The sequence below is a fragment of the Malus sylvestris genome, chromosome 1 (assembly GCF_916048215.2).
Source record: "Malus sylvestris chromosome 1, drMalSylv7.2, whole genome shotgun sequence".
Taxonomy (NCBI): domain Eukaryota; kingdom Viridiplantae; phylum Streptophyta; class Magnoliopsida; order Rosales; family Rosaceae; genus Malus; species Malus sylvestris.
In genome coordinates, this window is record NC_062260.1 from 7,460,455 (window position 1) to 7,477,739 (window position 17,285).

At 39.8% G+C, this 17,285-nt stretch overlaps 2 protein-coding genes across 2 annotated transcripts; one reads left to right on the forward strand and one right to left on the reverse strand.

Moving 5' to 3' along the window:
- Positions 1-1,068: 1,068 nt before the first annotated feature.
- LOC126623031 (protein ALTERED PHOSPHATE STARVATION RESPONSE 1) lies at positions 1,069-5,240 on the forward strand. The gene is made up of 5 exons (XM_050291746.1): positions 1,069-2,626; positions 2,761-2,838; positions 3,317-3,531; positions 4,159-4,382; positions 4,504-5,240. The coding sequence occupies exons 1-5, from the start codon at positions 1,606-1,608 to the stop codon at positions 5,153-5,155; spliced, it is 2,190 nt and encodes a 729-aa protein (XP_050147703.1). The 5' UTR covers positions 1,069-1,605; the 3' UTR covers positions 5,156-5,240.
- Positions 5,241-5,713: 473 nt separating this feature from the next.
- Positions 5,714-10,703, reverse strand: LOC126623032 (acyl-coenzyme A oxidase 2, peroxisomal-like). The gene is made up of 7 exons (XM_050291762.1): positions 10,166-10,703; positions 8,634-8,749; positions 7,167-8,047; positions 6,820-6,999; positions 6,563-6,729; positions 6,362-6,485; positions 5,714-6,156 (listed from the first exon to the last, which is right to left on the reverse strand). Exons 1-7 carry the CDS (start codon positions 10,609-10,611, stop codon positions 6,001-6,003), a joined length of 2,070 nt encoding a protein of 689 aa, XP_050147719.1. The 5' UTR covers positions 10,612-10,703; the 3' UTR covers positions 5,714-6,000.
- Between the last annotated feature and the right edge of the window lie 6,582 nt (positions 10,704-17,285).

The window sequence follows — 17,285 nt, forward strand, 5'->3', positions numbered from 1 at the left end:
TTTCACTAGAAAGAATAAATTATATATAACTTAATTGAAAATTTCGCCACGAAAGCAGCACAAGTTTTATTGAAATAAACTAATACCATAAAGAAAGAAATTAAAAGATAAAAAATGCATAGGCTAATGGATATTTCCTGCAAACTTTTTGCAAATTGTCTGTAAATCCTAAATATTTCCTTAAAATATTGAAAATATCGAGGAAATTGACTGATTTTGGAAAATATTGCGGATATGGGGTGGAATTTAGACTTCACCCTCTCTTTCTATATTGTTTCTTGAATTTTTTGATATTTCCGTGAAAATATCCGCAAGATATTTCAAACATTGCTTGCATTTAATTTAAATAGTGGTTGTTTTTTTATGCAGAAAGAAAAAGAAGAGCATGTAATTTCCAATAAGCGAAATTTAAGGAGCCGTTAGACTTGAAACATGAGGGCAATTCTGTCATCTGCACCATTACCAATAAAATATTGAAATCAACTCTATTATTTTCTGACACGCACCAATTAACTCTGTCTTTTCCTGTTAAAAGCAATATTTTTTGTGATGCAATGCATATTCAACCTCCTTTCAATGTGAACAGCTTAAAAGTTTACAGAAAATGGATTCACTCCAATCGAGGAGGCTTGATCAATAATTCATTTGATGAAAATTTAACAATGTATTAGATCGAGAGATTATTTGACAGTAAATTTATTTTATATTTAATTACTCACAATTAAAAATGTAGATTTTTTGTTATAGATTTTATTAGATTAAATGTTAAATTAACCATTAAAGAAGTTTGAAACTACGACGTTATATAAGGATTCAACTCATTTTCACCAGTTGGTGAAGAACCGCTTGCTAATACAAATGCAGATCGGATACGTATAAATTTTAAAATTACGTAACAGGAATAAATAAAGTGATATCATTAGAAGGTAGTGAGCAAAAATATATCTTAAAACATTTTTCTTTTTCGATTAATTCTAATTTTACACCCAAAGAAAAATAAAACAGAGAAAAGGAAGAAAGAGATAAAAGGTTATTTTTCCCTAGATTATTTTCCAAGAAATCAGACACAGACTACGAGGCTCTCTGCTTTTGCTTTTCACATTTTCTTCACATTTGTCCTCTTGAGACGCTCAGTTTCTATTTTTTTTCTTTCTGATTTTTATTTTTGTTTGTGTGTTGTGGGGGAGTCAGCTTATGCATTCATTGCCTTCAATCCGTCGGGGCTTGAAGTTATCCGTTAATGGCTTCTCATTGATGGCCCCCAACCACTCCAACAGGTTGCCTCTGCGCACTCCTGCTGCTGCTGCTGCTCTCTTCCTTCCCTTCCTTCCATGAAAGCAACTACTCTCCTCCCCTGAGTAGCTATCTTGCAAGTTTTTAGTTTTCCCCGACTGGGTTTTCCTTTACTGCAAAACCCACATTTGCTTTTGAGGTTTGGGGTTTAAAGTGAGGGGTTTTCTTTGTGTTTTTACAGATTTTATTGAAAATTTGGGCTGTTTATGCTTCCAGTGGAATGGGTTCTCTTTCCTTTTAGGAAGTCTTGTTTGGTTACTGAGTAAATGAGCGTTCTTTTGTGAACTGGGTGCCCAAATTTTCCATCAAAAAATGGGTGCGACGAACTCCAAAACCGAGAAGGACGAAGCTCTGCGTCTGTGCAGAGAGCGTAAAAGATTGATCAAGCAAGCAATTGATTCAAGGTATGCTTTAGCAGCTTCTCATGTATCTTACACCAACTCTCTAAGAAACATTGGCATTGCCCTCCGCCGCTACGCCGAGGCTGAGGTGTTGATAGAGTCTTCTCTCTCCAACTCCGACAAGACCCCATCGCACTCCTCCTACCCCTCGCCCTCGCCGTCGCCTTTGGCCGACGCTTCGGACTCGCCTTTGTGCAACGAGAGACCCGCTTCGCCTCCTGTGGCAAGGTTGAGCTATATGAGGTCAGGAGGTGCTGCTGCTGTGACGGTAAGGTTCAATCCGGTTAGCAGTAGTTACGTGGATGAGGATATTCCACTGCCGCCGCCGCCTCCTCCTCTGCCGGATGAAGATTCTTCCTGGGATTACTTTGATCCTGTGGATGAGAGTGAGAGCTTCAGGTTTGTGGGAAGTAGTGGAGTGGATGTGAATTTTGATAATATCAAAGGGTGGAGACAGGGGAGGAATGAAGAAGCTAGTCATAGTGTGGAGGAGATGGGAAGATGGGCAAAGGTTGGATTAGATGGAAGTAAGGAACATTTTGAAGTTTCTGGTAATTCAATGAACCAAAACGATAGTAGTGTAGATGGTAACGCGAATTCGCTAAACTCGGGAGTTGATGGGTCTCTGCAAACAGGCAATGGTGAAGGGAGACAGTTAGTTGTGGGATGCAATGCCAATGGTGGAGCTACAAGTTTGATAGGCAAAGTCGGTGTTGAGAAGTCTGGTTCAAAGAGGGAGAAGAATGTGGGGGAGAAGGATTTAAGTGCAGAAAGAGAGGACCCTTCAGAGTTTATTACTCACAGAGCTAAAGATTTTCTTTCAAGCATAAAGGATATCGAGCACCGCTTTTTTAGGGCTGCAGAATCGGGAAGAGGGGTCTCCAGGATGCTTGAGTCAAACAAAATAAGGGTTGGATATTCGGGGGCAAAAGGTAAACTTTATATATTGGTTGGTGAATTAAATTTGAAGCACCTACTTGTGCAATTGATAATTTTAGTTGTCTGATGTTTTTTTTCCTTCTTGTTTTCATAAACTGTTTATGACATTTCAAGTTTTGGATTGTAGGTACATCATCTGCTTTGGCTTTTCTCGTGGCTTTCCAGCTCGTTTTCTGCCCGGGAAAGACTGCACTTGTTTATCATGGTAAGTTGTTGCAATTGGTAAATCACAAGCTAATTACAAGTCCAGTAAGTACTCAGAAATTTGGGGTTGGAAATGAATACATCTTTAACAATTGCAAGAATTTCCTTATGCCTATGCCCACTTACTCATCACTTTTTGGTTTTGATGAATCCTAGTAATCCTCTGATCAGTCTAACGTCATTTATGTTACGGCTAGGAGTTGTATCTCTGGCATACAGATCAGATAAACACACTTCATCCGTTTAATTGTGTGATATGTGTATTCTGCAGGAAAGCATGCGAATTTGTTGTGTGGCATTAATTGTGGAATAAGCTGGTTCACTTTAAGTTACATGTCGTTTGCATAAGATGAAGCCAAACAAATGAAGCCTTATTCAAACTACCCTTATTTTATTTAACTTAGGACCACTTTTTTTCAGAATGATTAGAATCCCCTTTGTGTTTTCCTACCATAATATGTGATCAAAATGTTTTGTAGATCCTACTCAACATGGAACCAAAATTATTACTTGGAAGCGGTCAACATCTTCGAGGTCATCTTCATCAAGGAATCCTCTTCCCACAATAACAAAAGAGGATGCCGATGACAGTGGCAGTGATTTTATTGAAGAGTTTTGCATGATTGCTGGAAGTCATTCCTCCACTCTGGAGAGACTATATGCCTGGGAAAGAAAACTCTATGACGAAGTAAAGGTACTTTATTGAAGCCTATGCATTTTTTCTTTATTGTAAAGATTTATGTTCTTATTGTATCTATTGTAGCATCCTTTTAGACTTACTTCCTTGTGATCTGCTTACCCTGATTCAACACATAAATGTGAGGATATAAAAAACTTCATTTACATTACCCCCTCATACCTTGCATTTTAGCCTTCAATTCCACATTTTGATATTTTTAAAAAGTCAGAAACTTTTCCCTATAAATGAGTGATTTGCATGTGTTTTCCTCTTTTCTGTGTTATCAGTCCATTTTCCAATAATCTTGTAATCTTGTAATCCGGTATTTGTTGAGATAGTTTAAGCATCAGTTAATCTGCTTATGTACCTTTAAATGCTCATGAATTTGATCTATAACCTTGTAGTCATAGAACCATGAAATTTGATCTGCAAGCTTCTGGTCATAGGGATATGGAGTAGGTATTGCTGGAAACATCAATTTTTAATGGTATCTTGTGAATCGTGTTTCTCTCTAACATGAAATACAGGAGAAAAGATAAATATAAAGAGTTTTTTCTCTGTCCAGATTGATTGTATATCATGCTTTTCATTTTATAGTTTTTTTGTATAATCGTCTCCCCATTTCTATTTTGGTTCTTGTAGGCAAGTGAATCTATCAGGAAGGTGTATGACCGGAAATGTGATCAACTTAGGAATCAATTTGCAGAGGATTGTAGCAGTCAAGTTATTGATAAAACCCGGGCGATTGTGAAGGATCTACATTCACGAATAAGAGTGGCAATTCATGCTGTTGATTCAATATCAAAGCGGATTGAGAAAATGAGAGACGAAGAATTGCATCCACAACTTTTAGAACTTACTCAGGGGTAAGTAGAATCCTTGTGTTCTCATTAGTAGGATCCGCTTGGTTATTTTCCGTCTTGAAATTCATATTATTTGTATCAAAACATCACTAATCTTGGGTAGATGAACGGTGATTTTATGTAGATTGACAAGAATGTGGAAGGCCATGCTTGAATGCCATCATGCGCAATATATAACCATCTCACTCGCATATCATTCAAAGAGCTCAACAGTGACTTCCCAAGGAGATTCCCGCAGGCAGATCATGGCTCAACTTTTGGATGAGATTGAGTGTTTCGGCTTAAGCTTTGCAAATTGGATCAACAGCCATTCAACATATGTGGAAGCTCTCAATGGTTGGCTGCAAAACTGCATCATGCAACCACGGGAGCGTACCAAAAGCAGAAGGCCATTTTCCCCTCGTCGAGTTGTGGCCCCACCTATATTTGTTCTCTTTCGAGATTGGGGAGCTGGGATCAGAGCATTGCCTTCCAATGAACTTACAGATGCAATCAGGACCTTCTTATCAGATCTGCGTCATTTGATGGAACAAGAAGCAGTTGCACAGAAAAACCAGGGGACAGCTGATGCAAACAACGGAGAAGCAGAGAACAAAGCGGAAGAGAACGGCAAAGAATCATCTCCAAGCCTGAGCTGCATACATACAAGCTTGAGAAAGGTTCTCGATAGACTAACTAAATTTTCGGAGGCATCATTAAAGATGTATGAAGATATCAGACAGAAAAGTGAAGCAGCTCGAATTGCATATCTCAACTGCAGGCCTGTTAGATACTGAGTTTATGTAATTAAACATATATTCATCTCTTAAATTTGTGACTGGACTGGATATAGGTTTGTAAAGAGCAAGTTTTTGGTGTTTTTGGGCAGTGCGTTCAATTTTACAACTGAATTAGGATGAGTTTTCTGCCAATATTTTGAACGTTTTTCTCCGCGATTGGTTTTATTATTATACACTTAATCGCGACTCTCGATTATACTTTGATATTTTGGAGTCCCGTTCTCCTAATCACCAGGTGACCTAAGAATTCATCGTCACTCATCCTTGCAAATCCAAGGGTGATATTTAAACACTAAAAGCACAATGACTCATTCTTTACCCTTGATATCAACTCTTAAGAGAACATGAATTTCTTGGTCACTAGATGATCAAGAGAACAATACTGTCATTTTTGACCTCCTTATGGGGTGTCAAAAACCACAGCCAAAACCGAAGAAGCCCAAAGAAGGAAAAACTGTTGAGTGACCATGAGTGAGTGACCATGCACCTGTTGATAAAGTTAATACAGACGTATGCAATTTACGATTTACAGGGTATATTTAGCACACAGAAGCATATCAAGCACGAATTGCATTTCTAATAAGAATTGCCGTTTGATAGTTTTACAACAGAACATGATATAGTCCTGCACTGTGAGACCTATATCCACCTTTTCCCTACGAACTCTCACCGATCAATTATTGTAACGAACCAAAAAATATTTTCGAAACTTACAGTAAGGAAGAACAAGAACTCCCTTTCACCAATCATCATTCCTATGTTAAGCCAATTTGGCATTGACAATTATGCAAACATATATTTCCTGCTTTCTTTTGCTCAAAAAGGAAGAAGTTCAGTGGGAATTAAAATCCGACGTAGTGTGTGTAGTGTGAGTAGGCATCCGACTGCATTGCAATTGGGGCTCTTGTGACATAATCTGGAATGTCAAATGTGTCTACAAGTTCCCTTGCTATATTTCTCACCTGGAAACTCAGGTACTCCATCAGTTTGTGAATTGCCTACGCAAACAGAAACGAGAATTCAGTCTAATTTGAATTTTTAGGGCATTTCTTCAAAGCCATGCCGGTTGCATTTTATGTTTACTTCTATCGTATTCAGGCTTAAACACAGTTTCCATAATCCTGAGTCATAGTGATTGCATAAAAAGCAGAATTATTCTTTTCATGATTCATAGGAATATTAGTCGAGGTAAGATTTGAATACCTTAGCTTTGTTTGGTGCAACATAATCAACATTACGATAGGTTCCTATGTCTTTCCAAATGCGCTCCAATGCATAAAGATCACAGACGAGTTTCAGAGCAGCTCGAGAACTTGGATCCGGACATCTGGCATAAAACCCATTTTAAAAACTCAAAATCGTAACGGAAAGGAACTAATGTGAGTAACAGAGATTAAGAATTACTTCTGGACAGCTTCAACAAACTTGGCAAGGATGACTGACTCAATATGGGACTCCGCCAGAGTCAAAAGGTGATTTAAGCATTGATTCCATGCACCAAAACTGCCAAGAGTTTTGGAATGCTTGCGCAGTCTTACTGCAACACTTTGAAGTAATCGAGAAGTTCGGTACTGCAGGAGGAAAGTTATGTGACAAAGAGTTTCAGTCTTGTTATATACACTAAGAGAGGATTTTGATCATAAAACCAAGTAAAAACTCACTCTGAAAGCATCCAACTGGAACTTAGGATCTCGCAAATGGTCTTCGCTTTCCCATCGAGCAGTCACTGGATTTGGCTGAGATAGATACGAGTTCATGGACTCTCTGAGGTAGTTCCATGTGACAGTGAGTGTCCCGCCTTGAAATTTCTCCTTATATTGCTTCAACAGATCACCCGCAACCTGTGTCACCAGTAAAACTCAGAGTAGAAAATTGCCGGTAACAATTTTTTTTGGCAAATCTATTTCATTTCTTGTTGTGTACCCATAATTGCTCTATCCTACGAAAAATTCTAGATCATGAAAGAAAATAAAATATTCCCAGGTAGAGAATGTGATTTGTTTGAAACCTGTTGTAGAAGCACTGTATTGTCCCCTTCAAACGTCTGAAAAATGTCATGGTCATTTCTCAGGCTACCGAAGCGGTTGACAGCAGCATACCCATGGCCTCCACAAGATTCCCTGCAGATACTTAATGACTTTGCCGTATATGCTGTCACATAAGCCTTGAGCCCTGCTGAAAGCGAATGGACGTCACCAACCAATTGTTCATCATGAGACTTTTTCATCTCTGAATATTTCTCCACCAAATGCAACGTGGCAAAATGGAATGCATAAGTTGAAGCCAGCATGGGCATTAACTTGTGTTGTTGAGACTGATAATCAAGAATACTAACTTCAGGTTGCTTGGGAGGACCAAACTGCTGGCGCAGTAGAGAATATCGGATTGCAATTGTGGCTGCGATCTTGAGGACACTAACTGAAGAATATGCAAGACCGACCCTCCCACCTACAAGTTCACCTAGAGTGGCAGCAAATCTTTTATTTATAGATGGTAAACTACTTGTGTATTTCCCGTCCCGGGAGACATCTCCAAACCGATTAAGAAGATTATCACGAGGGATTCTCACTGAGCAGAATCTTAATGCTCCATTGTCTACCCCATTCAGACCAACCTTGTGGCCACAATCATGTATCTCAATTCCTGGAAGAGTTTGGTGGGTCTTGAAATCCCTTATTGGCACAATGAAGGCATGGACACCCATATCAGTAATACCTTTTGTGTCATGAGTCGGCAACATCAGCTTAGCGAAAACAGTAGCAAACTTTCCATGAACGGCAGCATTGCCAATCCACCATTTGATGGCCCCATCATTGGGTGTGTCGATTATAAAATCATCTGTGAGTGGATCAAAAGTTGCCACTGTTTGTAGACCTTGAACATTTGAGCCTTATGCACAGGGAAAAGAAATAATGAATAAGGTTTAGATATGAATTCTGGATTTAGTAATACAACAGTGCCTAAGAAATAAAGAGCATTAAATGAAAAACAACTAAGAAATCTGAATCAAAAGATGATAGAGAACCACAACAAACCAATCTCTTCAAAAAACTTTAAATGGATAACCATCACCAGTAAATCAAAGATTCAAAGGTGGATGTTAGTCGTTATAAATGTTTCAGCACCCCGTCTATATCAACTCCAACACTCCAACACTCCAAACAAAGTAACGAACAAGTTGTCAAGATAAATCTTGGAGAACTATCTTCATAATCATGCACACTAAAACTTTTTTCTCATTGGATGCTTTAAGGAACGTGATTTGACCTTCTCACCATAATACTATTCATTAAGAATTAAAATCTGGGCCTTCACGAAAACAAAAACTGTAAAAGGTAGATGCTTTTTAAATGCATATGTGTATGTGGCGCACACCAATTTTTCCACAGAACCACGCAATGAATGTATGGATAAACTTAAAATGTCCCAGCATTACATATCATCATAAAAGAATGGTAGTAGCAAAACAGCTCACCATGATGTAGTTCGGTCATAGCAAAACAACCTGGATACTCCATATTGTCGATACCATCAAAATACTTATCCTTGTGCTTTTTGGTTCCTAAGTTAAGTACAGAACCTCCCCAAAGACTGCACAAGTAATAAAAAAAATCAGTGGAGAACGAAACATATATTGTACAGCTAGTGCAATTAAGCATTACACTAAGTTTCTGGCACACAAACATTGGAAAGCAGAGGTCCCTTAACAAGTTTAAGAGTCATGTAATTACATTATTTGAATCCAAGCACCAAATATCAGAAATAAAGCATGTGATCCTTGAACAATGATGAACTCTGCAGAACCTCCACTTTAATGGAAACTTCTACCTTCTACAATGCATTGCAATTACAATAGAATTTCTACCTTCCAATTATTCCATAACCTTCCCATCTCAGAACATTCAATTGCACAACAAAACATGGATTCTATTACAAGTTTCTCATCACATGAAAACTATCTGGATGGTCTCAAACTGTTCATAAAATTTATTTTTCTGTTATAGTCCCAATCTTGATGCAGTCCACTATTAACTTATATTTTAAACACCCTCCCACAGAAAGGGCATCCAGATGTGAACTATTTGTAATTAAATAGGGAAAGACACAGCAGAAGGAAAATTTGAGCACTAGATTTCCTCTCCCTAGCATAAAAATTTTTGCTGGGCAATCACGGCTCCCAAATTATAAGATTTTGAGTGTGGTACAACACTCGGTTTTTGTCCAACAGTTTTGTTCATAGACATGGCACAGCACTTGAAAATAACACGCTAACTCATCCAACTCCAATTCATTGATCGAGATCCTTGTTTCCCTCCTTTTGTTGCAATCAACAATTTAAAGGGATTTTCACATTTGGGATTTGGGCACAAGCTATTAACTAAACACAACACCAAACAATGGCCAATGAAGGGGATTGCCGATCATACAAATTCGGTGCCCTTTATACTCAAAATTTTCATGAACTGCACCTGTCAGTGGTATGTATAAAATTGTAACAGCACACCGAAACATCAACATCTACAGCAATAATTCTTTATCTATTTACATTATCTATTACATCTGTATCTATTACATCTCTATGGACATGTCTTTCCACCGCAGTGCTAATGCGTCTGATGCGCATATTTTAGGCCTATCTTATGGAGCAGTAAAAAATTTAGTGCAATAGCAATCAATCCGAAAACAATTACAATACAGAGAGTGCGATAAACACATACACCATAAATAATCTACCAAGAAGGAAACCTATTCGAGGAGTTAGATGACTTCGCCAAATCGAACAATAAAACACAAAGAATCATGCTCAGCATAAATCTTACCACTCAAATAATCAAAAATCACAAAACCCACGTTAAAAACACCCTCATTCTCCCAATTGGTTTTACGGTAGAACCTCAGCTTCTTCAAAATTCCCACCCAAACTTAAAACACAAAGCGATCAGCACCCGAAAAATGCCACAAAAATCAATGAAATAAGATTAGAGCAGTACTTGTAGTAATAATCACCTGTACTGCACCCCCATCTTAATCCCGAGAGACATGTCGACGCTGCCAACGGCCTCCAAAATAGCAAAGTACTTAGCCGGGTCATCGACGACGTACCGGAAAGGCCTGATCCCAGCCTCTTTCACCAACCCCACAAGCTGCTTCATGCAAAGCTCCCGGTGGTCGTCCTTCAAAATCTCCACCGGCGTCTGAAGCTCCGGCTGCTTGTTGAAGTAATCCAACACTCTGTCCTGGATTTCCCGGTGCTTGCCTCTCATGTAGTTTGAGAGGCTGCTCGTGTCCACCGTCAGCTTCGCCGCCTTGGAAGCGCACTCCACCAGCTCAAGCTGCTGAGCTGCGTAGTTTCGGGGAAGTGGGTACTTGGGGGTCAGGTGCAGGGACAACCGCTGGATGCGGCGGCTGACGGCCTGGGATTCGTCCTCCGCCGTTGGATCTGGGCTTTGCATCTTCTTTTGATTGATCTCGGAGACGGAGAGATTAGGAGGAGGTTGGGTGGTTTCGTGGGGAAGAAAGAATTGAACAATTGGAATTGGAAAGATCTTCTGGTTCGGTTAATTATACGGCAGTGGGTGATGACGTGGAGAAAGATGATTGGTGAGGGAAGTTGGCAGTTGGTCTTGGCGCGCATTTCAATGTCACGGCGGGTTGATGTGAGGTAACATCATGGGTTTTTGGGATTATATTTGTTGCCCTGATGTATCGTTAAGTTAATGAATGATTTATTACTTGAATGCGTCTGTTTTTATTTGTAACATATCATTTTGTTTATAAATCATTTTGTTTATAAATTTGGGCTTGAACTTGAGTTTGGAGTTTGGGGTGTGATATTATATGAGTAATATAGGATTATTTTATTAGCATCACACATACCTAAAAACACATCACATATTTAAAACATCTCACTTACTTTTTAAACAAAAAAATTATCTTAATACATCCCCTTTATTGACCGAAAATACCTTCACACCCCGTACCAAAATCTACCTCAAGTCTTCATCTTGTCCAAAAACAAAATTTTTAAGCCTTTGTCTTCAGCACAAACACAGTGCGCATGATTCTAGTATTTCAAGGTTTTTGTCAATTTAGGGGTGTTGATGCACAAAATTAACGAAGACTTTGGTACAACAGAAAGTGTTAAGTTTGTGACCTTCGCTAGATTGCTTTGGTCACTAGTGTGGATAAATATGTAAATGGATAGGGACAGGGAAGCAAGCACAAGATGTACGTGGTTCACCCAGATTGGCTACGTCCACGGAGTAGAGGAGTTCTCATTAATTGTGAAGGGTTTACACAAGTACATAGGTTCAAGCTCTCCTTATAGTGAGTATTAGTGAATGATTTAGTACAAATGACATTAGGAAATATTGTGAGAGAATGATCTCTATTTATAAAAGAGAGTTTCTAGTTTCATTCTGACATTGACACGTGTCGTGTTGTGATTGGCTTCTGATGTTGACATGTGTCGCGCTATGATTGGCTTCTGATGTCGACATGTGTTGCGCTGTGATTGGCCTCCTAGTTGGAGGAAAACTCTTCTGGGTCCTTGACGGTATAACGTTGACCGGTGCTCAGTAGTTTCGGGATTGGTCAAGTATAGTACAAACAGTGCTCCCCTAAGTTCCCAAGTGAGGGAAGCTCCTCGGTTGGGGACTTGCAAGATCCAAGCCATTGAGTAATCACGAAACTTCTAAGTACCAAAGTGTGGTATCATTTTCACTTGCCTTATGTGTCTCATACATAGATGTGGCATCTTCTCTGGAAGTACTTTTCCTCCATCCAGGGGTGGTATCTTTAACCGATGAAGATGCACAAGGTAATGTATCAATTTCACTTGAAGCTTACTTGTAGTTTCGGGCTTGGTCAAGTGCGATACAAAACCCTATAGTAGGAGTCCCCCAAGTTGCCGAGCTAGGAGATTTGCTAAAAGAGATAACATACAAGGTAAGCAATCAGACTTCCAAGCAAGCAACTTGGATCGGAGGTTCGACTTCGGCTTCCGGTTGATTGTTCTCATTCTCCTTGTGTCGTAAACAGCAACAAGGATAAGGAGAAGCAAATGGAGAAGAGATGATATGAGATACTTTTGCTTTTGAAGAAGTAACTTTCCATAGGCTTATTCTTGAATTGGGCTGGAGGGTTTTCTGGTTTCCTCCAGAGTATAAGGCTGACTCAAGAATTTGAGGGTTAAAACAAGTCCATCAAATGAATAGTGTGTTCGACCTTGATGATATGAGATACTTTTGCTGTTGACGAAGTAATAGATGAATCGGCATGTGTTCAGTTACGCTTGTCTCCACATGCTTCCTTGTATCATTCTCACTTGCCCTATCTGTTCCTCAAGCATATGTGGTGTCTTTTCTGAAAGCATAAGATGTTGAAGATGAGTACTCGAGAGTAATGCCAGGTAAGTAATCAGGCAAGGGGTTTCAGGCAGTCAATTCCTGACTGGAAGCTTGATTCCAAGTGCTGACTGATTGCTCTTTTTCTCCTTGTCTTGCAGGTATGAACAAGGGCAAAGGAAAAGACAGGGAAAAAGCATGATATGGGATACTCTTGCTTTTGACCTTGATGATATGAGATACTCTTGCTCTGGTGTGGCTAGTTTGCATAGGTATTATTTGAGGGGGGAAGAAAACTGAGTATTTTGAGAGGCTTCATTGGGAGTGCCCTCTCAGATATGAGGAAGGGTTGAGCATTTTTGCAGGTCTGCTTGTCCATGGAGGATGGAGGTCGACAAATATAGGAGTCTCCTTAACAACAAATAGTAATATTATTCCTTTACCCTTCTTGGTCGTAGCAATGTAGTGGGAGCTGCAAGCTTCACATGTTTTAACTCTGTCAGAGCACTTTGAAAAAGTGGTATGTGGTATCTAGAAAGCTGATGTTGCGTGTGAAGATTGCAAACAAGCTTTATCCAAGAAAATCTGGCTCTCGAAGTTCGGAAAGCGATGCCTCTTTGGTTTTCGAACAAGTAATCCTGTCGGGGATCTGGCTCTCGAGATTCGGAGAGCGGTGCCTTTTCGATTTTTGAGAAAGCAATCCTGTTGGGAGTCTGGCTCTTGAGATTCGAATAGCGGTGCCTCTTCGATTTTTGAGAAAGTAATCCTGTTAGGAGTCTGGCTCTCAAGATTCAGAGGGCGGTGCCTTTTCGATTTTTGAGCAAGTAATAATGCTATTCCTTTACCCTTCTTGGTTATAGCAATGTAGTGGAAGCTGCAAGCTTCACATGTTTTAACTTTGTCAGAGCGCTTTGAAAAAGTGGTCTGTGGTATCTGGAAAGCTGATGTTGCGTGTGAAGATTGCAGACAAGCTTTATCCAAGGAAATCTGGCTCTCGAAGTTCGAAGAGCGGTGCTTCTTCCGTTTTCGAACAAACAATCCTGTCGAGGATATGGCTCTCGAGATTCAGAGAACAGTGCCTCTTCGATTTTTGAGAAAGCAATCCTGTTGGGAGTTTGGCTCTTGAGATTCGGAGAACGGTGCCTTTTTGATTTTTGAGAAAGTAATCCTGTTGGGAGTCTAACTCTTGAGATTCGGAGAGTGGTTCCTCTTCGATTTTTGAGCAAGCAATCTTGTTGGGAGTGTTTTCTCGAATGTGAGTAAAGGTTCGGCATTTTTGCCAGTCTGCCTTGCCACGGAGCACGGAGGTTGACACACATTGGGACTTTCTAGTTATCAAGCAGTGGTGCTGTTCCTTTACCCTTGTGGGTAATAGTAGGGTAGCTGGACCTTCAAAATTTATGTGTCTAAACTTTGTCAGAGATCTTTGGCAAAGTTATCTGTGGTACCTGAGGAGCTGATGTTGCGTGTGGAAAGTGGTGCCTCTTCGAAATCCGGAGAGTGGTGCCTCTTCGATTTTTGAACCAACGGCCCTGTTGCTCTTTCTTTTATAAGGGCACCAATTGTGTGCAAAGAGTTCATTCAAAGAGTTATTGCTTGTAGGAATTTTCCCCTTACTTCAGAGATTTATTGCACCTCATTTCTCTTTCATCATTTCTGAGAATGTCTGGCCCATCCGACCATCGTTTTTTACTTCAACTTTGGTGAAGAGGTAGCCATGCCTTCTCAAGACAACATATGGCCCCCATTCTTCTTATCCCCTAATGGTCCTCTTAACGTTGGGGACTCTATGATGAAGAATGATATGACCGCTGCGGTGGTGGCCAGGAACCTTCTCACTCCCTAAGATAATAGACTACTTTCCAAACGGTCTGATGAGTTGGCTGTTAAGGGTTCTCTGGCTCTCAGTGTTCAGTGTGCAGGTTCTGTGTCTAATATGGCCCAACGCCTATTTGCTCGAACCCGCCAAGTTGAATCATTGGCGGCTGAAGTGATAAGTCTCAAACAGGAGATCAAAGGGCTCAAACATGAGAATAAACAGTTGTACAGGCTCACACATGACTATGCTACAAACATGAAGAGGAAGCTCGACCAGTTGCAGGAATCTGATGGTCAGATTTTACTTGATCATCAAAGGTTTGTAGGTTTGTTCTAAAGGTATTTATTGCCTTCATCTTCTGGGGTTGTACCGTGTAATGAAGCTCCAAATGATCAACCTTTGGTGCCTCCTCCTTCTGGGGTTCTACCTAGTACTGAGGCTTCGAATAATCACCCTCTGGTGCCTCCTCTTTCTGGGGCTCTGCCGACTGCTGAGACTTCTCCTGAGCAACCTTTGTGAAGGCTCCCTCTTGTTTATTTATTTTGATTCATGTATATTTACATATTTGTAACTTATCAGAGATGTCAATAAACAAGCTTTGCTTCATTTCAACGTATTGTGTTAAATACACCAAGGCCTTCTTCACTAAGTTCTTTGAATTTTTCCTTTTGTTGAAGCTTGTATGTTGAAGCTTTATAAGTGAAGCATGTAGGTTGAGGTAGTGCTCCCTTAATTTCCCGAGTGAGGAAAACTTCTCATTTGGAGACTTGAAAAATCCAAGTCACTGAGTGGTCGTGAGACTTCCGAGTATCAAGGTGCATTAGCATATGGTAGGAGTCCCCCAAGTCTCCGGTCGAGGGAGTTGATGAATAAGGCATTTCCTTTCTAAGTGGTAGCCCAAAACTCCTTCTTCATATATATATTTGTTATGAAAGTTGTTAGGCCCAAAGAAGAGGAGGCCTTGGCAATTTTTTTTTTCGAATTTTATTTTTATTTTTTATTTTTTCTAATTTTCAAATTTTCGAATTTTCGAATTTTTGAATTTTCGAATTTCCGAAAAAAAAAAAAAATATATATATTTTAAAGCTTTGTAGGTGAAGCTTTGGTGTTGAAGCTTTGTAGGTGAAGCTTTGGAGTTGAAGCTTTTGTTGGGTACCATGAATTGATTTGCTTCACACTATCTTGATCAAGATAGTGTGAAGCTTTTGAGAATTTGTAGTTGTCCTCCATTGATGAAGCTTTTGTTGGTGAAGCTTTGGAGTTGAAGCTTTGGAGTTGAAGCTTTTGTTGGTGAAGCTTTTATGGGTGAAGCTTTTGTGTTGAAGCTTTTGTAGGTGAAGCTTTGGAGTTGAAGCTTTGTAGGAGAAGCTTTGGAGTTGAAGCTTTTGTTGGGTACCATGAATTGATTTTGCTTCACACTATCTTGATCAAGATAGTGTGAAGCTTTTGAGAATTTGTAGTTGTCCTCCATTGATGAAGCTTTTGTTGGCACCATAAATTGGTTTTGTTTCACACTGTCTTGATCAAGAGTGTGTGAAGCTTTTGAGAATTGTGGTTGCCCTCTATTGATGAAGCTCTTGTTGGCACCATAAATTGGTTTTGCTTCACACTGTCTTGATCAAGAGTGTGTGAAGCTTTTGAGAATTGTGGTTGCCCTCTATTGATGAAGCTCTTGTTAGCACCATAAATTGGTTTTGCTTCACACTGTCTTGATCAAAAGTGTGTGAAACTTTTGAGAATTATGGTTGAACTTCTTTGATGAAGCTCTTGTTAGCACCATAAATTGGTTTTGCTTCACATTGTCTTGATCAAGAGTGTATGAAGCTTTTGAGAATTGTAGTGTTTGCATTGTTACAGAGGGGAAATGTTTGAAGCAGATGCAAGAGGGCTGAATAGCTTGATCTTCGTATGCCATACACTGAAGTTGTTGTTGGCCTGCAATAAGACTTTGTTGTGACCATAACTCTTGTTAGGCATAAGTGCTCCCCTAGTTGAGTTGTCAAGCTTGAGGGTTTTTTATTAATTGTGAATGCTAGGAGTTCACATGTACAAGTTGTACCACTCATCTTCTGGTAGGTGGAATGAATGGTGAGTTGCTTTCATCACTTGGTTGGTGGTACGAAGGTGAGTTCCTTCATCACCTTTCATCACATTTCATCACCTGGTTGGTGGCACGAGGATGAGTTCCTTCTTCCCCTGGTTGGTGGCATGAGTGGCAAGTTGCCAAATGATATGAGAGTACGGGTTGTACATTTCATCACTTAGTTGGTGGCATAAAGAAGAGTACAGGTTGTACATTTTATCACATTTCATCACCTGGTTGGTGGAATGAAGATGAGCTCCTTCTTCACCTAGTTGGTGGCATGAGTGGCAAATTGCCAAATGATATTAGAGTACAGGTTGTACATTTCATCACCTGGTTGGTGGCATGAATGAGAGTACGGGGTGTACATTTCATCACCTATTTGGTGGCATGAAGATGAGTTCCTTCTTCACCTGGTTGGTGGCATGAGTGGCAAGTTGCCAAATGATATTAGAGTACGGGTTGTACATTTCATCACCTGGTTGGTGGCATGAACGAGAGTACGGGTTGTACATTTCATAACCTGGTTGGTGGCATGAAGATGAGTTCGTTCTTCACCTGATTGGTGGTATGAGTGGCAAGTTGCCAAATGATATTAGAGTACGGGTTGTACATTTCATCACCTGGTTGGTGGCATGAAGGAGAGTACGGGTTGTACATTTCATCACCTGGTTGGTGGCATGAATATGAGTTCCTTCTTCACATTTCATCACCTAGTTGGTGAGAATAAGGGCAAGGTGTCGAGGCACATTGTAGCAAGTGTCGAAGACACAAAGTATGTTGAACCCTTTTGAAGCATAGTTGGCTTATATATGGATGTGTTGGAATGTATGATGTTTATGTATGAATGTGTTGGAATGTATAATGTTTATGTATGAA